This window comes from Geotrypetes seraphini, chromosome 10, assembly GCF_902459505.1.
Source record: "Geotrypetes seraphini chromosome 10, aGeoSer1.1, whole genome shotgun sequence".
Taxonomy (NCBI): domain Eukaryota; kingdom Metazoa; phylum Chordata; class Amphibia; order Gymnophiona; family Dermophiidae; genus Geotrypetes; species Geotrypetes seraphini.
The window spans coordinates 106,651,273-106,678,171 of record NC_047093.1 but is presented as its reverse complement, the minus strand read 5'-3'; the positions used below and the strand labels follow the sequence as shown (position 1 = coordinate 106,678,171).

General features: G+C 45.5%; 1 protein-coding gene across 2 annotated transcripts in view; it reads left to right on the top strand.

Annotated features, from left to right (window-relative positions):
* TOR4A (torsin family 4 member A) overlaps window positions 1–23,742 on the top strand; it is a 59,478-nt gene extending 35,736 nt beyond the window's left edge. The window contains exons 2-4 of one of the 2 annotated variants that reach the window (XM_033959918.1): window positions 2,922–3,155; window positions 3,709–3,794; window positions 20,292–23,742. In XM_033959918.1, coding sequence (XP_033815809.1) covers window positions 20,341–21,600 — 1,260 coding nt within the window. In that variant the 5' untranslated portion in view covers window positions 2,922–3,155; window positions 3,709–3,794; window positions 20,292–20,340 and the 3' untranslated portion in view covers window positions 21,601–23,742. The remainder of the gene's footprint in view (window positions 1–2,921; window positions 3,156–3,708; window positions 3,795–20,291) is intronic. The other variant, XM_033959919.1, reaches the window with a different exon arrangement.
* The last annotated feature ends 3,157 nt before the right edge of the window (window positions 23,743–26,899 follow it).

Sequence of the window (26,899 nt, the reverse complement as noted above, 5' to 3'; positions counted from 1 at the left end):
TAATGAGACACCATCTTGTATTGGCTCCCCTCGCTGCACTCGATAAATTATCTTTCTCTTTTCAGTTTAAAGATATGCTACTGCCTCATTTTCTATCTGTGGCTGGTTTACCATATTTTTCTGTCTATAAGACGCACGCGTCCATAAGACGCACCCCCCTGTAGAGGAGGAAAAACCAAGGAAAACAAATTTCTTCCTCTAAAGGGAGGTGCGTCTGGTGGTTTGGTGCTAAGCAGCATGAAGCAGCCCAAAGCCACCCGCTCCTGAAGCAGCCTACCCGCAGCCCACAGCCAGAATCCGCCTGCACCCAAAGCCGCCCCCCTGCAGCCCTCAGTCAGAAGCCGCCCGCAGCGAAGGAGCCCGCCCGAAACCGCCAGCACCCGAAGCTGCCTGCTCGCCCGCAGCCCACAGTCAGAAGCCACCCCAGTACCTTTTTAAAGTTGCGGCACTCTCTTGCTGGGCATTCACCCAAGGGTACTCAAGGAACTAAAAAACGAAATAGCGGAGCCACTTCGACAGATATACAGCCTATCCTTAAAAACTGGAGAGATCCCGGAGGATTGGAAAATAGCAAATGTTACGCCCATCTTCAAGAAGGGCTCAAGGGGCGACCCAGGAAACTACAGGCTGGTGAGCCTGACCTCAGTCCCGGGAAAGATGATGGAGGCACTAATTAAAGACAGCATCTGTGAATACACCGAAAAAAATGGGCAGCTAAAACCGAGTCAACATGGCTTCTGCAAGGGCAGGTCATGCCTCACCAACTTATTGTACTTCTTTGAGGGGGTGAACAACCAGGTGGATAAAGGGGAATCTATAGACATCATTTACCTTGACTTCCAAAAAGCCTTCGACAAGGTACCACACGAGAGACTGCTTAAGAAGATATGGAACCACAGGGTGCAAGGGGAGGTCCACCGATGGATCAGAAACTGGCTGGCAAACAGGAAGCAGAGGGTTGGAGTAAAGGGCCATTACTCAGGCTGGAAAGGGGTCACGAGTGGAGTTCCACAGGGGTCGGTGCTAGGACCGCTCCTGTTCAATATTTACATAAACGACCTAGAGGCGGGAACCAAGTGTGAGGTCATTAAATTTGCAGATGACACCAAACTATACAGCAGGGCTCAAACCAGGGAAGACTGCGAAGATCTCCAAAAGGATCTAACGCAGCTGGAAAAGTGGGCCGAAAAATGGCAAATGAGCTTCAACATAGGGAAATGCAAGGTCATGCACGTGGGGAAAAAGAACCCGATGTTCACATACAGAATGGGGGGAACACCGCTAGGGGTCAGTAACCTGGAGAGAGACCTGGGAGTGATGGTAGACGCAACACTGAAGGCATCGGCGCAGTGCGCCACAGCCTCAAAGAAAGCAAACAGAATGTTGGGTATCATTAAGAAGGGTATTACGACCAGGACGAAGGAAGTCATCATGCCGCTGTATCGTGCAATGGTGCGGCCGCATCTGGAGTACTGTGTCCAGTACTGGTCGCCGTACCTCAAGAAGGACATGGCAGTACTTGAGGGAGTACAGAGAAGAGCAACTAAACTGATAAAGGGAATGGAAAATCTGCCATATACCGACAGATTGAAGCAGTTGGGACTTTTCTCACTAGAAAAGAGGAGACTTAGAGGAGACATGATAGAAACCTTCAAGATCCTGAAGGGCATAGAAAAAGTAGACAGGGACAGATTTTTCAAATTAAGGGGCACCACAAGTACAAGGGGGCACTCGGAGAAATTGAAAGGGGACAGGTTTAGAACAAACGCTAGGAAGTTCTTTTTCACTCAGAGGGTGGTGGATACATGGAACGCGCTTCCAGAGGCTGTTGTAGACAACAAAACATTAAATGGTTTCAAAGAACGTTTGGATAGATTCCAAGAAGAAAAAGGGATTGAAGGGTATAGATAGGTATAGACCACTACTCAGGCGATGGGCCTGATGGGCCGCCGCGGGAGCGGACCGCTGGGCAGGATGGACCTATGGTCTGACTCAGCGGAGGCAACTTCTTATGTTCTTATGTTCTTAGCTGTCTTTGGAAGCAGAGTGGTGCGATGTGTTTGCGCTTCCTGCCTGGTCCCACGCCACTCATTGATTGGCTGAGGTCAGTTCTTATTGAGAACTGACATCAGCCAATCACTGAGCAGTGCTGGACCAGGCAGGAAGCACAAAGGTCGCACTCCTGAGTCGCGCCGCTCTGCTCTGCTTCCAAAGACAGCCGTCCAGCAGGAGAGCACTGCAACTTTAAAAAGGTACTGGGTGGGGGGGAGGGGGAGAGGTGTATTTGCTCCATAAGACGTACCCACTTTTCCACTCCCTTTTTGGGGGTGGAAACAGTTTGTCTTATGGAGCAAAAAATACGGTATGTTATAAGAAGATTTTGAATAGTTTCTTTTTTTTAAAAAAAGTTCAGGCTATCTATGTCTGGAATAGTGTACATGTAATCAGGATACAAGACGCCTACAGTGGCATAGTAAAGGGGTATTGGTGGGTGGTCCGTCCCGGGTGCAGTCTTCCTAAGGGCGCGGCACCCCTCCTCCTCTCTGCCCCCCCCCCAAACCTCTCCTTGCCACACTTGCATGCCCCTTACCTTCCTCTGAACTTTTTTTACTTCCCCGGTGCGAGGTTGCTGCCCGCATTGGCATCAGCACTCTCTCTGATGTCACTTTGGGGACCTGCGCCTAGGAAGTGACGACAAAGGGCAAGCCGACACCGACATGGGCATGCTGCTCACGCCAAAGAAGTTAAAATGGTACGGGGAAAGGGAAGGGGGCGTGCGCGCAACTGGAGGGAGGGGGGGCGCTTACCCTTACTTTGCCACTAGGTGCCTTTGTTTTATTATGTCACTGTTTAAAAAAACTACCTAAATGACAAATAGTTAGGCTCCTAATTATGTTCTGTTTATATTTTGTATTCCTCAGAGTTTACTGGATTCTTCATTTTGTAATCTGCCTTGAATACTTTTTGAGGATTTGGTGAACAATAAATCAGATCGGATTAGAGTTTTCATACGTCACTCATGACTTGGAATGAAATACCTTATCCAGGCTTCTCCCTCTCTCGCTTACCAAATACACACTATCTTTTTAAGGGCAAGTCTCTGGGACACAGAATCTTTATTCCTTTCTCCTGGACTCTGGGTAGATGGCCTAGAGGTGAGTAAATGGTTATGTCGCTGGCAGAGCTAAACCAACCCAGTTGTGACACTCCCTTTTTGTACAACAAGATAAGTTCACATATGACTTTCAATGACCTTATCTTGGATTTATGGTTTTGTTTTGTTTTTTTTAGGACGCTCATTCACTTTATTAACACACTTTTAATATATTAAAATTCTAGATTGCTTTATTGGAACTATGTCTCCTTTTTCAGTAAGTTATAATTTACCCAAAAAGGTTCTTTTAAATGATCCTACAGTCTCTTTTTTTTTTTTTAAGAAATTTTTTGGTGATTGGTATATTGGGAGCAGAGGAGGGAGTTTTACTTGCTTGCTAGACACACCCTAATCATTGTCAGATGTCACTGTCTCTAGAGTCAGCTTTTCTCTTTGCTTGCAAAGAAGGATCAACAAACAATCAGTAGGTGATATTTTGCTCCTAATTTTTGTGAGTATATTTTGAGAGCTTTGCTTAGTAATTCTTGTGTTCTGTGTTTGCTTGGATGTGGGGTCCTTGGTTTCAAAATGCTCTATTAATATTTCTCTGACAGTTTTTAAAAACAAACTCCTGAACAAAGAATTGTGGATACCGTGTTGACCAATTTGGACATGTGAAAGGGTCAACAACCAGCTGTAGGTGAGACCTTTTTATTGAACTAACTTAATATATCTGTGCTAACCTTAGAGTTATTCTCTCTTTATCATGTCAGAATGAAATATGCATTTAGGGGCTGATGCAGAAAGCCACACATTACAGCTGCATGCCAGTGGCTCAGCACATGGCTTCTCACACAAGCTTGCTACAGAAATTTAATGCCTCAATGCAATAAACAGTCAGCATCCAAACTACTGCAGCATTAAAAAAATGTGCAGTATAATAAAAGGCAGTGCACACCACTGCAGTAGTCAGTAGTTCATTGCTAAAATGGTCCCTTTCCTGTAAATGTGTGAGTGGCGATTAGTTTATGCGTTGACAGGAAGAGAGATATTTTTAAAAAGCCTTCTGCACAAAAAGGCTCTGACACTCTAGTGGACCCCACTCCTGTCAAACAGTATCCCTGGTAGTCTAGTGGATTTGCCGTCCTTCAGGAACCCCTTCACCCAAATTAATACCGGTACCTTGAAGAAGAGGCAAGAATGATGTTCACGCATTCCTGCCTCTATGTTGCAATCCTCCAAAATTGTGGTACCCAATCCTGCAGTATGCATTCTGGGACACACCGCACAGGATCATTCTGGCAAATAAGAAAACTTTCCCTTATTTTGGTAATATCCAATTTGGTAGTTTGCTACCAAATAAAGGAAAAATTCTCTTTTTTAGCAGACGGACCACACGTGTTGCGTTCCAAGATGCATTCATTGGGGCCAGGTGCTGCCATTATAGAAAATGTCAGTGCAGAGGCAGTACAAAGTGGGTATCATTCCTGCCTCTTCTTCAAGGCACATGGAGGAGAGGTGTGGGGGCCACAATGAGGGAGGTTAAATAGACTCTCAGGGATATATTTTGTGGTGTTGGGGAAGTCAACTAGACTACCAGGGAATTTTTGGTTAGTGATAGGAGAACAGGGGCATCTCTTAACAGGTGGGGGATCAGAGCATGGGGGAGACTTTCTGGGGTGGAGGATCAGAGGATCTCAGGGTCACCTTGGAAGAATGGGGAATCAGAGGATCAGGAGCTTATTTCAGGAAATGGGGAGATCAGGAGGGACGGAAACAGATGTAATTGAGGAAGATCTTACTTTGGCCTAGATTTTCCAAAAACCGACGGTCTGCTATCACAGCTGTTATAGTAGCGATTTAAAAAAGCGAGTCATTCTCCCAAAAATGCTCATGCAAATGAGATTGGCGGAGAGTAGCGAAGACTCACTAAATTGGCATGTGCCCATCGCTAGTTATACTGATAGGCTCATGCGCAGAATAAACACCCCCCCCCCAACAACAGCAGGAGAAATGCCCAATGTCTCCTGCCACCTATCAACACCCAACCTCCCTTTGGTAGCAGGAGAGTTGCCCACGCTCCCCTGCCACCAACCGACACACATCACTGGCAGCGGAAGAGATGCCCAGTCTCTCCTGCCCAACTGACACACCCCTAGACAGCAGTAAAGATGCCCAATGTCTCCCGCTGCCAACCAACCCCCCCCCATGCCAACTCCTCTCAGCAGTGGGAGAGATGTCCACGCTCTCCCGCCGCCACAAAACCCCCCTCCCCCCGTGCCTCCAACAACCCCTGCCTCTCTCCCTTACCTTATTCTCAGATGGCTGGCCGGAGGGATGCCTACTCCCTCTGACCAGCAGGCCCGCCTCTTCAAAATGGTGGGCCTTCCCCTTCCTGGTGCATCCTGAGACTCTGATTTGCCCAGGTTGTTTAAGGCCCCTCCTGAGTTGCATCCGGGGAGGGGCCTAAGGTCGTATGAGGAAAGACTGAAAAGGTTAGGGCTCTTCAGCTTGGAAAAGAGACAGCTGAGGGGAGATATGATTTAAGTCTATAAAATCCTGAGTGGAGTAGAATAGGTACAAGTGGATCGATTTTTCACTCTGAAAAATTACAAGGACTAGGGGACACTTGAAGTTACAGGGAAATACTTTTAAAACCAGTAGGAGGAAATATTTTTTCACTCAGAGAATAGTTAAGCTCTGGAACGCATTGCCAGAGGTTGTGGTAAGAGCGGATAGAGTAGCTGGTTTTAAGAAAGTTTCTGGAGGCAAAGTCCATAGTCTGTTATTGAGAAAGACATGGGAGAAGCCACTGCTTGCCCTGGATCAGTAGCATGGAATGTTGCTACTCTCTCCCCATACTTTTCTGTTTGAGTCTTCCATCCACATCTTGCCAGGTACTGGTGACCTGGATTGGCTACCATGAGGATGGACTACTGGGCTAGATGGACCATTGGTCTGACCCAGTAAGGCTATTCTTATGTTCTTATGAATGTATGATAGCTTCAGATGTTATGACCAGTCCTAGTAGAGCAGCAGGCAGGTTCCTGAAGTAGCCTATTGGGAGGTGTAGTGAACCATAGAGATGGGGACTAAGGCCCTTATCCATCTCTAATTACTACACTTATGGTGGAACATGTGAGCCCTCCAAAACCCACTAAAATCCCACTATACCACATATAGGTGACACCTGCAGGCATTAGGGTTATTGTTGTAGTGTACAATTGGGCACTGTAGGTTTTGGGTGAGTTTTGAAGGGTTCACCATATTCTACTAGGAGGTTATGGTGATATGCACCTGGGCCTTTTTATGTGATGTTCACTGCAGTGCCCCCTAGGGTGCCCCACTGCTGTGCTGGGCTGTGTGGCCAGTCTACTAAAAAAGCTGGCCCCTCCTACATTCCAATGGCTTGATTTGTGCGTTTTTCTTTTGGACATGCTTTTTTTGAAAATGGTTCAAAAAGATATATACACTGATGACAAGCACATCTGAGAAACGAGGTGACCCGTCAATTGAGCGTAGGATAAAAGAGCTCCGATAAAGACGTGTTGACAAACGTCCTGCCGCTTTAAACCCACTACACGGAAAAACTCTCAAACTCCAAAAACTTAACAGAAAATGGAACTTTTAAGTGTGCTTGTGGGGGGGGGGTTTCACCCCTCCAAACCCCCTCAATGGGAGCGTAAGACTTCTACATGTACTGGAGGGCTTACTCCTATACCCCCCTCACAACGGTAACGTTACCGGTTTAAAGTGGCAGGACCTGCGGCGTGCATACGCCCTGTGTGCAAATGTCAGTGCGTCTTTGTCGGCGCGCCAATGTCCGGTGTGCTTTAGTTATGGAACCAAGAAATGAAGATGAGTCGTTCAGCAGAGTTTTGCACAGATTGCAGGGGGAGAGGCAGCACTCCGGGAGACCAGTTAGAAAAGACGCTGACAGGATAGTTCCTCCCTTTTTAAAAAATGGAAACTCAAGTCATGTGACAAATACAGATATCTGCAATTGGACGAGTGGAGAAACAAAAACTGCTGAATCTTCAAAGGAGAAGTTGGCTTAAATTAAATCACCAAAGATGTTACAATATCAATTTGTTAGAAAACTGTTGATTATGACTCTTACAGGAATGCCCACCACTCCACCTCCTGATTTAAACCAGCAGGTTCTGTAGTGTGCCATTCAGAAATCCACAGTTTTTCTCACTGCTACTGCTCCCCAAAGCTACCGCTGCTGCCATTTCAGAGCCACATTTGAGAAGTGAGATGTTGTGGGGCTCATAATCCAAACAGAAATACCATATTTTTCGCTCCATAAGACGCACCTGACCATAAGACACACCCTAGCTTTAGAGGAAAAACCAAGAAAAAAATATTCTGAACCAAATTGTGCCTCTGAACCCAGCCCCCTAGAAAAATAGACAAATATACTGCAGCAGACAGATTTTGATCACTAAATTGAAATCCTACCTTTGGAGTCTGGTGATTTCTGGTTGCACTAGATAGTTCTTTCTTTCTTTCTTTCTTTCTTTCTTTCCTCAGGCCCAACAATTGTCTCTTTCTATTCTCTCCCTCCCTCCTTCCTTCTTATGTCCTGAGTTCCTGTCCTTCCTCCCTCCCGCACCGAAGCCTGTCTGCCTTCTTCCCTCCCTCCCTGCCGCACCGAAGTCTGCCTCCCTCCCGCACCAAAGTCTGCCTGCCTTCCTCCCTGCTGTGCCAATTCCTCCCTGGTCTGCCGCTCACCCATTGCAACCGCAACTCCATGAAGGGAAGGACCGGAAGCATGCAATTGAGCCCACAAGTGTTCTCCCGACGTCAATTCTGATGTCAGAGATAAGGTCCAGGCCAGCGATTGGCCCCTCGCATCCAAAAGGTCTTGTTCTAGGCATTTTTGACTTGGACGAGAATGGAGTATAAAGATAGACGACTTAGCGGTCTGGCCAATCAAACGGCTGGATGTATAATTAGACAATCTTCGAAAAAAAATAAAAATATTTTGAACGTATTTTTCGAGAATGATCTTTAGACACTGCTGACTTTGGGCGACTAGCGACTTAGGCCCAAAATAGACTTAGACATATCTTTTGATTATGCCCCTCCACACTGTTAGAGAGCGAAGGGGAGAGAGGAAGATTCCATACTGTTAATCAAATTAAATTTATTTTAATGCTCAAAAATATAAATTTGTTAATCTCTTTAATAATGTGTTAAATGTGCAGCCCTAATAGCTACCGCCAAAAATCCCCTGACACAAATTTATAACATCTACATTTCAATATCTGAGCATTTCCTTGTGAGCCCTAGTCAAGTCTGGCTTTTAGTATATTTGCATGCATTTTTCAGTAACAGCTATGTTAATATGGGTATTTTGTTTATTATCATGAAGGCTTTAGAATGCTTGGTGACAGGATCTTTAGGAGGCAGGATTATCACTTATCTTGCTACTGACTATGCGCACTCTTACTATTAATAAATATGAAAATATAAGCTATGTCAGGCTGAGTCAGACCAAAGGTTCACTGAGTCCAGAATCTTCTCTCCAACAGTGGCTAGTGCGTCCAGCTCACATAAGGTAAGCAGTGACTTTTCCAAGTCTAACTGGCTAATAATTATTTCTAGACTTTTTCTCTAGGAAACTGTCAAAATGCTGTATTAAAGTCTTGAATACTACTTTCAGCAACAAATGCTACTGCTTTATTGTTCATAAAATTATTTTCTCTAGTTTGGAGATTGGAATGTAGTGGGGAGTAGGGAGCCACAGACCAGGGAAATGGAGGACTAACCTAATGGTCAGAGCAGTGGCCTAAGAACCAAGGAATCCCACTGAACCTTCTTGTAGTCTTGAGCAAGTCACTTAACCCTTCATTGCCTCAGGTGCAAACTTAGACTGCAAGCCCTCCAGGGACAGAGAAATACCTACTGTTCCTGAATATAACTCACCTTGAGCTTTTACTGAAAAATGGTATGAACTAGACCTCAAATCCCTTCCCTTATACCTGTTAGTTTCATGAAGTGTACTTTGATTCTAGTGCTATTTGATGGAACAAATAATCATGTTCTATGATCATGTTCTATGTTCCATGATTTTGTAAACCTGTTATCATACCTCCTTTCAGTTGTCTCTTTCAAGCTGAAAAACCCTGATCTTTTCATTTATTAAAATTGATATAAACTACATATCTTTGCTCATCTCTTTACCCTTTCTTCATAGGGAAGCTGTTTTATTCCCTTTATAAATTTTGTTCCCCTTTTCTGGATATTTTAGTTTCTCTCTATGTTATTGTTTTTTTAAGACAGAGTAAGGGAGAGTGTGGCACAGTGTTTAAAGCAGTGTTCCCTCTAAGCTGAGCGCATGAGTGATCGCTCACTATTTTCAGTGGCGTCGCTCACTCGAGGGTGGGCGGAGGTGAGAGGAAGCAGCAGCGGCCTTAGGGGTATTTTAAAGTTGAAAGATGCAGCGGCGGCTCCTCTCAAGATCCCCGACTGCATCGGACTTCCGGTGGGGATTCGTGAGAGGAGCCGCTGCCACATCTTCAGTGGTGTACCAAGGGGGGGGGGCGGTCCGCCCCGGCTGTGCACCCCTCCTAAGGCTGCAGTAGGAGAGGAAGTTCGGGCCAGCCAATCGCTGCCTGGCTGGGCGGAACTTCCTCTCCGAAGGCAGAATTGACGTTGGGGGAAGCAAAGAGAGCTTGGGGCAGCCGCGGCGGTGGCTTTGGGGCCTGTTTCCCCCAATGGTTGCGGCGGTGGCTTTGGGGCCTGTTTCCCCCGATGGTGGCAGCAGTGGCTTTGTGGAGGGTAGGGAGAAAGAAAGAAAGAAAGGGGGCAGGCAGGGAGACAGAAGGGAAACAGAAATAAAGAAAGGGGGCATCAAGAGAGAAAAAAGAAAGAAAGGGCAGGGAGAGAGGAAGAAAAAGTTGGGGGAGGGAATGAGGTCTGGAGGAGAGGAAGCATATAGGCCAGCGATGGCGAACCTATGGCACGCGTGCCAGCTGTGGCACGCGAAGGCCTTGCAGCTGGCACGCGGGAAGGTCCGCAATAGAGAGCTGCACGGGTCGCGGGGATCCCGTGGGGACGCCTCTGAGGGTCGCGGGGTTCCTGCGGAGCTGGATGTACTAAGTCACGCGGCTTCTCTCCCTACCTGCTGTGCTTGCAGCACAGAGCCGAATGGAAGTCTTCCCGACGTCAGCGCTGACGTCGGTAAACAAAGCCCTCCCTCCCTCCGACGTCTGCGCTGACGTTGGGAAGACTTCCGTTCGGCTCTGTGCTGCAGGCAGGGTAGGTAAGGAGGAGTAGCCTCGCGGCTCGAGTGGCTACCAAGGGAGGGGGGTGGTCCGCCCCGCCCCGTGTGCAGCACAGCCGGCCAGGTCCCCTTACTTTTGTGGAGCTAACCCGACTGACCGACAACAGCCCTGGTCCGACAAACCTCCCTGCCCTTAACCGCGAATCTAAATTACCTTCTTACAGCAGCTGTAAGAAGGAAATTTAAATTCGTGGTTAAGGGCAGGTAGGTTTGTCAGACCGGGGCTGTTGTCGGTCTGTCGATCGCGGAAGCGCCACAAAAGTAAGGGGACCTGGCCGGCTGTGCTGCACCCGGGCGGGAGAGAAGGAGGGGGGAGAAGGACGCTGAAAGGCCATGGGGAAGACGGGGTGGGGGGGGAAGGACACTGAAAGCATTTGTGGAAGACAGAAGGGGGAGAAGGACGCTGACAGGACATGGGGAAGATGGGGGGGAGAAGGACGCTGAAAGGAAATGGGGAAGAGAGAGTGGGGAGAAGACGCTGGCAGGGAAGAAGACAGAGATGCCAGACTATGGGGGGAGCAGAGGGAAGAAGATGGGTGCCAGACCAATTTGGAAGGGGGGAGAAAGGGAGAGGCACAGTAACAGAGCAAATGGAAGACGCAGAAGGAAGAGAGACAGTGGATGGAAGGAACTGAATGAGAACATGAGGAAAGCAGAAACCAGGCAACAAAGGTAGAAAAATAATTCTATTTCTTTTTTTCTTTTTTTTTTGCTTCAGGATAAAGTAGTATATTAGTTGTGTTGATAAAAATTTATAAACAAAAGAGGCTCTGGTAGAAACCCGTTTACAAAGTGTGTATTCTTCCCAATTAATATTTCCAAATTAATAAAGTCTTTTTGCTTATTTGTAAATGGGTTTCTACCAGAGCCTTTAATTCAGTAGCATAATTAAATGAAATAACTATTTCTGAAGTTTATAGGGACGGGCGGGGACGGAGGGGATTCCTCACGGGATCGGGCGGGGACGGAGGACATTCCTCGCGGGGACGGGTGGGGACGGAGGGATTCCTCACGGGGACGGGTGGGATTCCTCACGGGGACGGGTGGGGACGGGTGAGACTTTGGCGGGACATGTGGGGACGGGTGGGATTTCTGCCCAAAGATTCAATGCAGCGGCCAGAGAGCAGGTATGTGGGGGAGTCGGGAGGTGGAGAGAGAGGTTGTCTGGATCCTTCTGGGGGAGTGGAAGAAGAGAGACACACATACACAGACAAAAGCACATGCCAAGGGGGGTTGAAGGAGAGACAGAGAGAAGAACCCTTGGCTAGGAGGTAGGGAGAGATGCTACCATGGGGAGCTTTTGGGGAATAGATGGTTTAGAGGGAGGCAGATGCTGGGATGGGAGGGTAGATTGAGAAAGATGGTAGATCTGGGGAGGGGGAGAGATGCAGTTCCATGGGGAGAAAAGAGAGAGATATTGATCCTGTGGTTGGGGGTATAGGAGAAAGGGTAAAGAAGGAAGAGAAGCTGGATGGGGTAAAATACATGGACAGGGATAGATGAATGGCCTTGGAGGCAAGGGAGGGAAGGAGTAGGGTTACTAGACATCCGGATTTCCCTGGACATGTCCTCCTTTTCGAGGACATGTCTGGTGGTCCAGACGGCTTTTCAAAACCTGGCACTTTGTTCGGGTTTTGAAAAGCTTCCAGCTAGCAGCGATGTCAGGACGGCATCTGCGCATGCGCAGATGCAATGCGTTGATGTCACGTGCATGTATGTGACATCATCGCATCACACCAGCGCATGCGCACATGCCCTTCCGACAAGAGAATAGGTTGAGGGATTGGGGCAGAGGGCGGGGGGGGGGGGGCGTAACGGGGCGTGATTCAGGTAGAATGGGACGGGGATTGGAGGAACTGGGGGGGCGGGGCCATGGGTCCGGATTTTCGTTCCAGAAAATCTGGTAACCCTAGGAAGGAGAGATAGAGATGGAGCTGGGACTGAAAGTGTGATGAAATACTATGAAGGGTAGATGAGGGGTTAAAAGGTACAAAGGATGGGAAGGGGGACTAAGGAAATGGGGGAAAGGCGTAGGGATGGACAGGGGCAGGACTGGAACTGATGGGAGGCAGGGGTAGGGCATGGCGAGAAGAGGGGTGTGAGTTGAGTGAGGGTGGGGTATGGGTGGGACCAGGGGTGAGGTCATGTGTTCTCTTTTTTGTCTTCCCAAATATGATAACCCTATCCTCACTCTCTCCCCATACTTTTCTGTTTGAGTCTTCCATCCACATCTTGGCAGCAGTTACCACAAGCTATATCCATTCATCATCAAGGCCTTCTCTCTACAGGGCCCTGCCTGTGCAAAAAAATGAAATTGCGTCACAGTAGGCAGGGCCCTGTACACTGCATTGAGAAGGCCTCGATGCTGGCCAGATGCAGTTTGGGGCGAGGTCACGGAAGGAAAACCTGAACAGAAGATCATGGGGAGGGGGAGGAAGGGAGAGTGTGAAAGAGAGATACAGGAGTTGGGGAAAATCCACTTCATATTTCTAGGATAGCAGCATAAAATCTGTTTTACTCTATTGGGATCTTGCCAGGTACTTGGGCGCCTGCGAATTTCGCATCAGCATGTTTGCAGATGACATGTTGTATTTTGGGCATGCTGATCGTACAATGCCCTACCTTATGGACATCATCAACAGGTACGGGCGATTTTCTGGCCTTAAGATTAATTTTGACAAAACTGAGGCCTTGCTGCTGGGGGCGGACGTTTCCGAGCCCTGGCGCGGGTGGTTGGGAATTGGCATTGCACCTGGGAAGCTATAATATTTGGGTATTATGCTATACCGTGACCCCCCAAAATTGTATGAAGCCAACATATCAGCCACTATTGTAAAGATTAAAACTCTATGTCATAAATGGCGTGCGCTCCCTCTCTCCTTGATGGGACGCGTGGCCTTAATCAAAATGGTTCTGTTTCCAAAGCTCTTGTATCCACTCCAAACCATTCTCATCTAGATTTCTCGCAGTGAAGAATGACTTTTCCAATCTGTGCTTTGCTCGCTCCTTTGGAGAGGCAGGATGGCCCATAACAGCGTTCTTAAATTGACCCAAAGCAGAGATCGGGGTGGCCTCGGTTTACCTGACCTCCGTCTTTATAATGTTGCGGCCCTTCTCCGGTGGACCCATGAGCACTTGATGTCTTCCCATCGGTATTCCCCTCTGGATTTCTTTACAGATGTCTGCTTGCCTTGGGCGCTATCTTCTCATTTACATAGTTCTGGGGGGGGGGCGGGCAGAACCTCCTCTTCCTGTGTTTTCCTTTCTCATGCCCCTGAGCAAAGCCTGGCGGTGGTGGAGATTGCAACAGGGTAGATCACCTACATCCTCACCCTTTTTGTCTCTCCTTCATAACCCTGCTTTTTCTCCTTGTATCGGTGGGTTAGTGGGCTTGGGGGAGCAGGAGGGAGAGGTACCTAACCTTGGGGGCGCTACTTCACCTGGGAGGGACAGTTCCCTTCTCTATCCCAGGTTGGGGAGGCTTGGGGCCTGCCTCTTGCTCAGTCTCTCACCCATTTCCAAATTAGGCACTACTACTTGTCTTTGGTTCGGGCGTCTGGGGATGAGTGGGCTTATGGGACCCTTGACCTGCTTCCCTTCTTAATAGGATCTCCACTTGGTATGCAGCTGGTAGGGATTCTCAGGGTAGAGACTGTTTATCCTATTTGGTCCAAGAATGGACCAAAGAATTGGGCTTGGACGTTACTGTCCATGACCTTCACCAACTTTTTCAAACCCTTTATATCCATATGAAGGCAGCCTCTTTACAGGAGACAAAATTCTCCACAGAGCATATCTCACTCGCTCTAGGGTTTGGGAGGGCTGGTAATTAATGGTCTAAGAAGGGGTTTCACTGGGGTTCATAATAATCCAGGGTCTTGGTGTGTTATAATATTTCTTTGGGTTATTCCTCTGTTGGGCTTGTCGAAGAGTTATTTATTCTTTTTGTATAGTTATGGCCTAATTTCTTTATTGTTCACATCTCTTGAGGTTGTGAGGGGGGTAGGAATGTTGTTATATTATGTACTTTTCACTATTGTATTTTCATTCTTGCAGTGTCAATATTTCTATATTATTCTGTCTTTTGATGTTACAATTTGAAATTGATGCAGGTCTTTAGATGTTCTTTGTATTAGCTATATTCCTAAATTTGCCATTAAAAACATAGAAAAAGACGGCAGATAAGGGCCGCGGCCCATCTAGTCTGCACACCCTAGTGTCGCCGTCAATAAAAATTGATTTTTGCATCAATAAAATTTGTTTGATCTTAAAGGTATTTCCATGTAACTTCATTGAGTGTCCCCTATTCTTTGTTGTTTTTGAAAGAGTAAAAAATTGATTCTCTGTTATCCATTCTACACCACTTAGGATTTTGCAGACCTCAGTCATATCTCCTCTGAGCCATCTCTTTTCTAAGGTGAAGAGCCCAAACTTCTATTATTTTCTCATATGAGGGGAGTTCCATCTCCTTAATCATTTTGGTTGCTCTTCTTTGAACCTTTTCTAATTTCACTATATATTTTTTTGAGATACGGCCACCAGAAATGAATACAATGCTAAAGGTGAGGTCACCCTATGGAGAGATACCATCCCTGTCTTCATAATTCTTAGCATTCGGTTTGCTTTTTGGTCACTGCCACACACTGGGCTGAAGATTTCAGCGTATTATCTATAATGACATCTAGATTTATTTGAGGGGGGAATGGTGTTGACTCCTAAGATGAACCTTAGCATCTGGTAACTATGATTTGGATTATTCTGTCCAATGTGTGTCAAAACACAGCCGTGTCTAGTCTCCATAATAAAGTGATTTACTTATTCAGCTTTTGATCTTTATTACATAGTTACCCACCTGGAATTGTTATCTGCATCTCACTGCTTTGTTTGTTAAATCCTCAAAATACTGTATTAAATGTATATTTTTGAAAAGAATGTGGGCAATTCTATAACAGAGCACCTCCATTTAGGCATCCCAAAAATATTACATCCAAGCTGTTGCATTCTGGATATAGCAAGAGCTGGCCAGAGCTTATATTCAGTGTCAATACTCAAATAGGTGCCAGCACTGAATATCAGGGCCTAATTCAGCTTGCAGCAGATGGAATTTAAAAAAACGCTGACTGCCACTGGCTGAATATTGACTGAATTCTACATTCTACAACAGAGTTCAGAAACTAGCTTCCCTGACAGTAATTGATGGTTTGACTTATTTATTTATTGATTTATTTATTTAAAAATTTATTACCCACAGCATCCCACAATTCTGCGTGGGGTACAATAAAACATACACAATAAAATCAAGACACACAATCACAGAAGCAGCAAAAACAATCATAAAATAACCTTCAAGAAAAGCTTGGTTAAACAAAGTTGTCTTAATGGTTACCTAGCTGGTACACAGAGGGTAGATAATCCTTTATATCAGCAGTACAGTAAACTCTCAGTTATCCAGCACCCATAAGGATTGGTGGATGCCAGATAACTGTAGTTTCTGATTGCTTGAGAGTTACTGTACAAATAGCTTTGTCTCCCTTTCCACCTCACTCTATCATCCCCCCCACCCCCACTTGTAGGTCCAGCATCTGTTCTTCCCTTCTTTCTGTGTCATTTTCTCTTCCCCCTTCTCTCTCCTCCCCCTTACATAGAAACATAGAAGATGACGGCAGAATAGGGCTACAGCCCATCAAGTCTGCCCACTCTGCTTACCCACCCCCTGTCTATGCCCTAATGACCCAATTTCCTTATCTTGACCCTTGTAGGGATCCCACATGGGTATCCCATTTATTCTTAAAGTCTGGCACGCTGTCTGCCTCGATCACCTGCACTGGAAGCTTGTTCCAATGATCAACCACTCTCTCTGTGAAGAAAAACTTTCTGGTGTCGCCATGAAATTTTCCGCCCCTGAGTTTGAGCAGGTGCCCTCTTGTGGCCGAGGGTCCCTTGAGAAAGAAAATATCATCTTCCACTTCGACACGTCCCGTGAGGTACTTAAATGTTTCGATCATGTCTCCCCTCTCCCTATGTTCCTCGAGAGTGTAGAGCTGCAATTTGTTCAGTCTTTCTTCGTACGAGAGACCCTTGAGCCCCGAGATCATCCTGGTGGCCGTCCGCTGAACCGATTCAATTCTGCGCACATCTTTACTGTAATGTGGCCTCCAGAATTGCACACAGTACTCCAGATGAGGTCTCACCATGGCCCTGTACAACGGCATTATAACTTCAGGCTTTCGGCTGACGAAACTTCTATTGATACAACCCAATATCTGCCTTGCCTTAGATGAAGCCTTTTCCACTTAATTGGCAGTTTTCATGTCTGCACTGATGATTACTCCTAAATCTCGTTCTGCTGAAGTCCTAGTTAAAGTTTCTCCGTTCAAGAAGTACGTCCTGCATGGATTTCCGCTTCCGAAGTGCATGACCTTACATTTCTTAGCATTGAAGCCTTGCTGCCAGGTTGAGGACCAACTTTCCAATGTAAGCAGGTCCTGCGCCATATAATTCTGTAAACTGCATTCACTTCTCTCCCAATTTCTATTCCCCCTTCTCCCCCTACTTATGGGTCCAACATGTCCCCTCCCCTGCACCCTGCTGGACTTTCCCCACCACACACTTGTGGTCCACCTCACTCCCATCTTCCCTCCCTCCCTCTGTGTGGGCCTGGCCTCCTGGATCCCCCCTCATTTATTGAAGCAGCAGTGGCAGCCAGTCAGCAGAGGCAGTGCTGTAAACAGGGCCTTTCCTCTGCAGGGTCGGAAGTGATGTGCCAGAGAAAAGACCCTGCTGGGGCTGGCCGCAAGCAGCCTGTTTTCAGCACTGTGTCTGCTGACCAGCTGCCGTGGCTGTTTCAGTAAATGAGGGAGGGACTGAGAGAGGGTTCATGGTTCAGGACCGCTGCCACTTCTGCTGCTTTGGGGCTGGAGGGAGGAAGGGGGTTGTGGTTCAGGGCTGCTGCTGCTGCTTCAGGACAGGAGGGAGGTGTGATTCAGAGCTCAGGACTGCTGCTGCATCAGGGCTGATTTTTTTGCCAGCAAATTTTTTTGCTGGTTGTGTGAACATGCCAGTTGCTTGAATACCGGTTAATCAGGATTCTACTGTATTGGTTTTGGGACTAGGGCTGGAACTGGTTTGTATCAGGAGACTAATAAACAGCTTCTCTCAGACTTTTATACAGTCCGCTCACACAGTAACTCAGACAAATCCATAGTTATTTTTTTCAATCAGCTACTTTCTAAAGTCATTTTCATGGCAGTCACAATCAGTGAGGCAATCATTAGGTACAATAGCAAAGGCAACAATATCAAACAATATTTTTACATATCAGTCAACATTCAAAGTGAGTTAAACAGCCTGAAATGGCCGCCAGCCAGTAAACTCACTTATATGTGGCTTTCCAGTCATTTTCAGTGGCTACATCGAGAGCATTTCAGGGGTAGAATCCTGTTAGCTCCCAAAATTCTGATCTAGCCTGCTATGTTTAGTACATAAATTGCTTGGGCCTATCTCCCAGTGCATTCTGGGATGCACTGGGCATGGCCTAAGATTCTGATTAGCCAGATCCCCTAGCCCTCTCCTATGGGGGGTGGCCTAAGGGATCCTACAGGAGGGGCCTTACATAGTAACATAGTAGATGACGGCAGATAAAGACCCGAATGGTCCATCCAGTCTGCCCAACCTGATTCAATTTAAAAATTTTTTTTTTTTTTTTTTTTTTTTCTTCTTAGCTATTTTTGGGCGAGAATCCAAAGCTTTACCCGGTACTGTGCTTGGGTTCCAACTGCCGAAATCTCTGTTAAGACTTACTCCAGCCCATCTACACCCTCCCAGCCATTGAAGCCCTCCCCTGCCCATCCTCCTCCAAACGGCCATACACAGACACAGACCGTACAAGTCTGCCCAGTAACTGGCCTAGTTCAATCTTTAATATTATTTTCTGATTCTAAATCTTCTGTGTTCATCCCACGCTTCTTTGAACTCAGTCACAGTTTTACTCTCCACCACCTCTCTCGGGAGCGCATTCCAGGCATCCACCACCCTCTCCGTAAAGTAGAATTTCCTAACATTGCCCCTGAATCTACCACCCCTCAACCTCAAATTATGTCCTCTGGTTTTACCATTTTCCTTTCTCTGGAAAAGATTTTGTTCTACGTTAATACCCTTTAAGTATTTGAACGTCTGAATCATATCTCCCCTGTCTCTCCTTTCCTCTAGGGTATACATATTCAGGGCTTCCAGTCTCTCCTCATATGTCTTCTGGTGCAAGCCTCCTATCATTTTCGTCGCCCTCCTCTGGACCGCCTCAAGTCTTCTTACGTCTTTCGCCAGATACGGTCTCCAAAACTGAACACAATACTCCAAGTGGGGCCTCACCAATGACCTGTACAGGGGCATCAACACCTTCTTTCTTCTACTGACTACGCCTCTCTTTATACAGCCCAGAATCCTTCTGGCAGCAGCCACTGCCTTGTCACACTGTTTTTTCGCCTTTAGATCTTCGGACACTATCACCCCAAGGTCCCTCTCCCCGTCCGTGCATATCAGCTTCTCTCCTCCCAGCATATACGGTTCCTTCCTATTATTAATCCCCAAATGCATTACTCTGCATTTCTTTGCATTGAATTTTAGTTGCCAGGCATTAGACCATTCCTCTAACTTTTGCAGATCCTTTTTCATATTTTCCACTCCCTCTTCGGTGTCTACTCTGTTACAAATCTTGGTATCATCTGCAAAAAGGCACACTTTTCCTTCTAACCCTTCAGCAATGTCACTTACATACATATTGAACAGGATTGGCCCCAGCACCGAACCCTGAGGGACTCCACTAGTCACCTTTCCTTCCTTCGAGCGACTTCCATTAACCACCACCCTCTGGCGTCTGTCCGACAGCCAGTTTCTGACCCAGTTCACCACTTTGGGTCCTAACTTCAGCCCTTCAAGTTTGTTCAACAGCCTCCTATGAGGAACTGTATCAAAGGCTTTGCTGAAATCCAAATAAATTACATCTAGCATGTCCTCGATCCAGCTCTCTGGTCACCCAATCAAAAAATTCAATCAGGTTCGTTTGGCACGATTTACCTTTTGTAAAGCCATGTTGCCTCGGATCCTGTAACCCATTAGATTTAAGGAAATACACTATCCTTTCTTTCAGCAACACTTCCATTATTTTTCCAACAACTGAAGTGAGGCTCACCGGCCTGTAGTTTCCTGCTTCATCCCTGTGACCACTTTTATGAATAGGGACCACATCCGCTCTCCTCCAATCCCCAGGAATCACTCCCGTCTCCAGAGATTTGTTGAACAAGTCTTTAATAGGACTCGCCAGAACCTCTCTGAGTTCCCTTAGTATCCTGGGATGGATCCCGTCTGGTCCCATCGCTTTGTCCACCTTCAGTTTTTCAAGTTGCTCATAAACACCCTCCTCCGTGAACGGCGCAGAATCTACTCCATTTTCTCGTGTAACTTTGCCGGACAATCTCGGTCCTTCTCCAGGATTTTCTTCTGTAAACACAGAACAGAAGTATTTGTTTAGCACATTTGCTTTCTCCTCATCACTCTCCACATATTTGTTCCCAGCATCTTTTAGCCTAGCAATTCCATTTTTTATCTTCCTCCTTTCACTAATATATCTGAAAAAAATTTTATCTCCCTTTTTTACATTTTTAGCCATTTGTTCTTCCGCCTGTGCCTTCGCCAAACGTATCTCTCTCTTGGCTTCTTTCAGTTTCACCCTGTAGTCTTTTCTGCTCTCCTCTTCTTGGGTTTTTTTATAAGCACCTGCACCAATCAGGGCCTTAGGCCCCTCCAGTATCCACCACATTGAATGTCAACTTTGAAATGCTAAATTGACAAAAAGGCAGTATACAAGTCCCCTTTCCTCATCTGATCAATCTTTCTCTCTTTTCCCAGGTAAGACTGATTTGCATTCCTTCAAGTTAATCTGAATGGTGTAAGAAAAATGGAAAAGAGTGACCCTTGTGTTGTGGCTCCCAGCAGACCTCAGAAGGTCTGCCTGGTGTCTCCTGTGCAGGCTGTGGTCCGCCTTCGACGTAAAATAAGGATCCTGAGGAAGAGTCGCCTCCATTTGGATCTGACTGGGGAGAAATCCTTGGAATCAGAACAAATCAGGCTAATACAAAAACATCCGTGCATAAACCAAAAAATGCTTGTGGACACAGAGGGATTTCATAAACCCCAATATTTTACCTTTGACACCCCAACACTTGAACGTGTTTCCATGTTGAATCAAAGGAAAAAAAAGAAAAGCCGAAAGTCCAGAGCTGTGTTGTACCCTGAAAATACAAAAAAACACCTTCCTCTAGAGCAAAAGAGCAAGGCCAAACGCTGCCTTCTACTGCTGATTGCCATTATCTGCTTTCAGATACTAAATGCAATTGAGAACCTGGATGATAACCTACAGAAGTATGATTTGGATGGGCTTGAGAAGACCTTACAGCGAGAAGTTTTTGGACAGAAGATAGCCATGGAAATCATTATGAACCTCTTAAAGGACTATCTGGCCACCCACATCCATAACAAACCTCTTGTGATGTCTGTTCATGGTCCTAGTGGGGTTGGAAAGAGCTATGTAGGGCGGTTGCTAGCTAGACATTTCCGCTCAGTCATGGATGGCGAATTTGTACTACAGTACTTTGTGATGCACCATTGTCCTGCTAATGAAAATATCATCTCCTGCCAGCTGAATTTGACTAGCAAGATTTTTACTATGGTCAGCCAAGCAGAAATTGAAGAAAAGATCCCAGTGTTTATTTTTGATGAAGTAGAACTGATGCCTCCTGCTCTATTGGACACACTGAATGGCTTTTTTTGGTCCAATCAAACCAATGAATTCCTTAATGCTATCTATGTCCTGATAAGCAATATTGGAGGGAATGAGATCACCAAGTATGTCCTGCATAATGCTTCTGTTGATATCCTGAACTCACACAGTATGAATGGAGACCTCATCGGTGTCATTCGGTCAACATTGCAGCAGCACCATCCACTCTGGAACTACACTGATATTGTTCCGTTCATTCTTCTGGAGAGGAGCCATATCATGCATTGTTTTCTAGATGAACTGATGAGGGAAGGCTTTTATCCTGATAACAAACACATAGAGACTTTAGCAGGACAGATTAACTACTACACTAGAGAAGACAGACAGTACTCCACTACAGGCTGCAAACAGGTTGGAGCCAAAGTTAACTTGTTGTAGTGATGAACTAGAATGGGAACTTGGCTGCATAGGCATTTTCTATTCATCTAAAGTATGTGAACAACTAGAACCCAGGCCAGCCAAAAACTTTACTTATCTGAATGTTCAGAAAAATGCTGAAAAGACATGGTCCAACCAATGGTGGCTAGCATTTTGCTAATAAAGCTGCATCAGAGAAACAGGGCCATACGTTCAAATTGGTAACCTGCCCAGAAGTTCTCAAAGATGGCGGCCAAAGGAAACTTTCTCATTTTAATATAGTGGGTGACATCATATACATCATTTCCACTGTGCTCATAAAGAATATGGGGCTCATAATGAAAAGATAAAAATGTCCAAAAACCAACATAAGTCAAGTGCCAATTTTTGAAGCTGTTTTTCTGGATACATAGCAAGACATTTTGCCTGCGGTGTGTCCAGAGTTACAGGGGTTATGTTGGGAGGGATGTTATAGGTGTGCTTTGAGCAGTCTTTGGGCATGTTTAACATGGACATCTTGCAGTGATAATCAAACCTTTCTCAAGATGTCCTGGATAGAACTTAGACGTTCGGGCTACACTTGTTTTAGAAGTGTCTAAGTGCCATAAAAGTACTTAAATGACCAGATGTCCACTGGATACATGAAGGTATTAAACCCCCACTGGCCACTGACCCCCCTTCCACTCCACAAGAATCTGAATGAAACAGTACATACATGTCTCTAGAACAGCAGTACTTGGTATGGGAAAAAGCCTAGTAGAACATCACACAGGTGTCTTAAGTAACTTGGAGAGTGAGGGTAGTGAACACTTCAAGAGGAGGACCCCTCTAACCATTACATTTATGGTAGAAAGTGTGAGGCCACCAAAACTCACCAAAATCCTATTATACTGCTATATAGGTGTCACTTACAGCTATAAGGGCTACTGGGGTGGTAGACAGGTGAGTATAGTAGGTTTGGGAGAAGTTTTGGGGGACTTACCATAAATTATAACGGGATTATGATGAGGTGTACTTCTGGTACCCTTTATGTGTATTCACAGCAGTGCCCTCTGAGGTGTTCCACTGCTCTGTTGGCATGTCTGTGTGGCCAGTCCATTACAATGATGGCCTACCCCATGTCCAAATGGTCTGGATTTGGACGTTTTCAACTTGGACAGTTTTGTGGTTGAAAATGGGGTTTAAAGTTAAGTGTCCTAAAGGTTGGATGTCCTGTCAGCTTGGACGTCCAACTAGGCAATTTTCCAAAAAATATATATTTTTGGGCATCTAGCAGTTCGTTTTTCAGAAATGGACGTTTCTATACTTCTAACCTTAGCAGGAAACATCCAAGTTGTCCTTTTCCAGAGTCTGTTGTAGGGGAAAACACCCTCCAGGGTTTCAAAATTAAGCTGGACAAGTTCCTGCTAAACTGGGATGTACACAGGTGAGGATGGACTCATTTTAGAGCACTGGTCTTTGACCCAGGGGCCGCCACGTGAGCGGACTGCTGAGCACGATGGACCACTGGTCTGACTCAGCAGCGGCAATTCTTATGTTCTTATGTCTCTCCACAAGTCCACATATTTTGAACTTCTGAGTGGGTAGCTAGTTTGAACATATGGCCCTGTTTCCCTGATGCAGCTTTATTAGCATGGTTGGACCATGCCTTTTGAGCATTTATCAGAACATTCAGATAAGTAAAGTTTTTTTCATACTAAGTTTTTCCAAGAAAGAATTTTCTTTTTGACAGTGTTTATATTTGAAAAGTTTGGAGGGAAGGTTTATTTAGCCAATGAGGTGTTTTATTCCATTTTAGTTTAAAGGTAAAGTGTCCTTCAAACTGGGTTCTGATGCTTTTGTCCTTCTTTAATTAAATTGTTGATTTATTCAAACACTTGCATGTTTTGTTGTGAAGACTGTCTGGTATAGCCTAAAAGATTGGTGTGTGGAATTTTTTTTGATTGTTAGAATTTATTTTCCCACTCTCCTTTTTGTGATAGAAGACCAAAGAATCCCTAATTATGAATAAGTGAAAGGAAAAACCAGAGATGAACTAGATTGATGTCATTGTACCAGTCCAAAAAAATTAGCTTACCATGTTTTTATGTTGGACTTCCTGTGTGCTAAGCTCAGGTTTAATTCATCAGTAAAATAAAGAATTTTCATATTTTTTATTTGCAAGTGATGCATTATTGTCATTAACACAAGAACACTTACCACTATTTCCCTACCCATGACACAACCCCTCAAAAATATTAATCAATACAATAAAACACTTAATTCTGCTACAACCAATGAAGCCCAGTGTAAATAATACAAATAACTAGACATTTATACCCTCTCCCCCCTTTTATGAAGCCACATTAGGCTTTTTTATCATCGGCCATGGCGGTAAAAGCTTCGATGCTGATAGAATTTCTATGAGCATCGGAGCTAGTACTGCTTTATCCCCCCTTTTAATAAAAAGGGTGGGGTGGGCTTAGGGGGAGTCAGATGGGTTTGCGGGGTCTGGGTGGTCTACTTTTTAGGATGGGGGGTTCCAGCAGGAGGGTGGCCCGGAGCCTTCTCTCTAACATCAGAATTGACGTCGGGAGAAAGGCTTGTGGGCCGGCCGTGTGCAATGTGTGAGTCGCTGCACGCGCCCTGGCCCGTCCTTGCGCGGAGTTGCTGCTGAGGGGGGGGATGGAGTGTGTCTGCTCCAGCGAGGTGGCAGGGTCATCTTTGGGGGTGGGGGGTGGTGCAGCAGGCGGGCAGACAGGGGAGTAGGGAGGGATCCTTGCCAAGCATCGGCTTCAGTGGGGGGTAGGCAGAGAACCCCGGTGGTGCCTGCGGCTTCTCTGGACAGGTCAGCTTCAAGGGGGAGGGGGCACAAACTCAACACAGAAGAAAGAGAAGTGGCATGAAAATGGCGCACTGTAATCCCCAGTTTTCTACCCGCATCCACCCTTCCCCAAACTTTAATACATTTATTAACTTCATGTAGATTTTAATCATCAATAAATAATTTATAGTTCTTCAAAACAGGATTCCTCATCATGAGAATTTCCAAACAGACAATAGAAATCAACTTCTTTGATGTTATCAGCATAGACATTATCATTATCAATGTCATCATTGTCATTATCATCACTGCTGTTGTTGTTCTCATACAGCACATCATTACATTACATTACATTACATTAGTGACTTCTATTCAGCCTATACCTTGCAGTTCAAGGCGAATTACAAAAGAGCTAACTGGACATTTCCAGTAACGTTACAGTTGTTTTTTGGTTACAAAAAAGGTAAGATAGCTGGATAATTTCCAGGAGAACTTGCAAATTGGATAGTAAGATGACTGGACATTTCTAGGTAATATTACAAATAGGTTACAAATAAGATTACATTACATTTTAGGGATCTGTATTCTTGGTTGGCATTTTGAGAAGGAAGAGATTACTAAAGTGGAGGCTTTGGGAGGGGAATTTATCAGGGAGGAGAGGGAAGAGGGGGAGGGTTAAGGTATCTGGATAAATTTTTTGAATAGCAGGGTTTTGATTTCTTTTCGAAATGTTTTGAGTCGCCCGTTGCCGTCAGCAGATTGGAGATGGAATGGTCAAGTTTCACTACTTGCGTCGCAAGAAGGTTGTCAAACATCTTCTTGCACTGAGTGCCTTTGAGCGGAGGGTAGGCAAATGGGGTCAGGGTTCTTCTTTGTCTTGTGGTGAGGATCTGATTTAGGCGGTTGTTTAGGTAGGAGGGGGCAGAGCCGTTTAATGCTTTGAATAATAGATAGTAGAATTTGAATTGAATTCGTGCTTGTATTGGTAGCCAGTGAGAGTCTAGGAAGGCAGTGGTGATGTGATCATATTTTCTCAGAGAGTAGATCAGTCTGAGAGCGGTATTTTGTATAGACTGAAGTTGTTTTAGCATGTTGGCAGGGCAAGGTAGATAGTCCAGTAGACCTAAGACTAGGGATTGGACAATTAGCCTGAATTGCTCTGGGTCGAAGAATTTTCATATTTTACGTAGATTTCTCATAATTAAAAAAGCTTTCTGGGTTGTCTTATTGATTTGGGCCTGCATTGTGCAGCATCTGTCTATCGTTACTCCTAGGAGTTTAAGTTCGGGCTGTATTGGGTATTTGGTGTTCTTAATTTCCAGTTCTGTGATGGTGGGGGTTTTGGCCTTTTCGAGCAGAAGGATTTTTGTTTTATCTGAGTTTAATTTCAGTTTGTGCTCTACCATCCATTTTTCCACTGCGTCTAGTGTTTTTTCCTGTTTTACTGTTGAGGTGAGCTCTGTTGGGTCAAAGGGGAGGAGTATGGTGATGTCATCTGCGTAGCTGAAGGATGTAACATTTAAGTTGTCTAAAGTGGTTCCAAGGGAGGAGATAAAGAGGTTGAAGAGCGAAGGTGATAGTGGTGATCCTTGTGGAACTCCGCAGGGGTTGGCCCATGGTTCTGATTTGTTATCGTTGGACTTTACTCTGTAGGTTCTTGATTTGAGGAATCCTTGGAACCAATTGTATACCTTGTCAGAGATCCCAATGGTGTCAAGTATCTTTAGCAGTATGGAATGGTCGACCAGGTCAAATGCTGCAGAGAGATCAAGTTGGATTATCAGCATCTTTTTGCCTTTGCTAATATGCTGTCGAGCTGTGTCTAGTAGGGTTACTAGTAGTGTCTCTGTGCTGTGGTTGGTTCGAAATCCTGATTGTGAGGGGTGAAGTAGGTTATGGTCTTCCAGGTAGTTAGTGAGGAATTGTGCAACTAGACCTTCTATTATTTTAATGTATATTGGTATTGAAGCGATGGGTCTGTAGTTGGAGGGGTTGTCTATTGGGCCTTTGTGATCTTTCATAATTGGGGTGATTATGATCTCTCCTAGGTCCTGTGGGAATTTTCCTTCCGTTAATGTGGTTTGTATCCATTGCATGAGGCTAGCTCTGAATGTGGTGGAGGCGTTTGACATCAGGTAGGTGGGGCAGTTATTTAGGTCGCATGATGCTTGGCTGTATTTCTTGTAGAGTTGATTCATATCAGACCAATGTACTACTGGGAAGTTGGTCCAGCTTCTGTCTGCAGCAATGGCTTCTCCTATTGAAGGGTTTGTAGTTATCTCGTCGAGGTGGATGTGTGTATTGTTGAAGGTAGTTCTGATCTTGGTGATCTTATTTTTGAAGTGGTCTGCAAGTTGGATGGCTGTCGGTGGATGGCTTCCTTGTGTAGCTAGGAAAGGTTTGGTATCAGTGAGGTTCTTTACTAGATTAACTAGCTTTTTTGTGTCTAGAGTTTCTGTGCTTACCATTTTGGAGTAGTAGGCTTTCCGTTTTTCCTTGAGTTTGTTCTTTTATTGT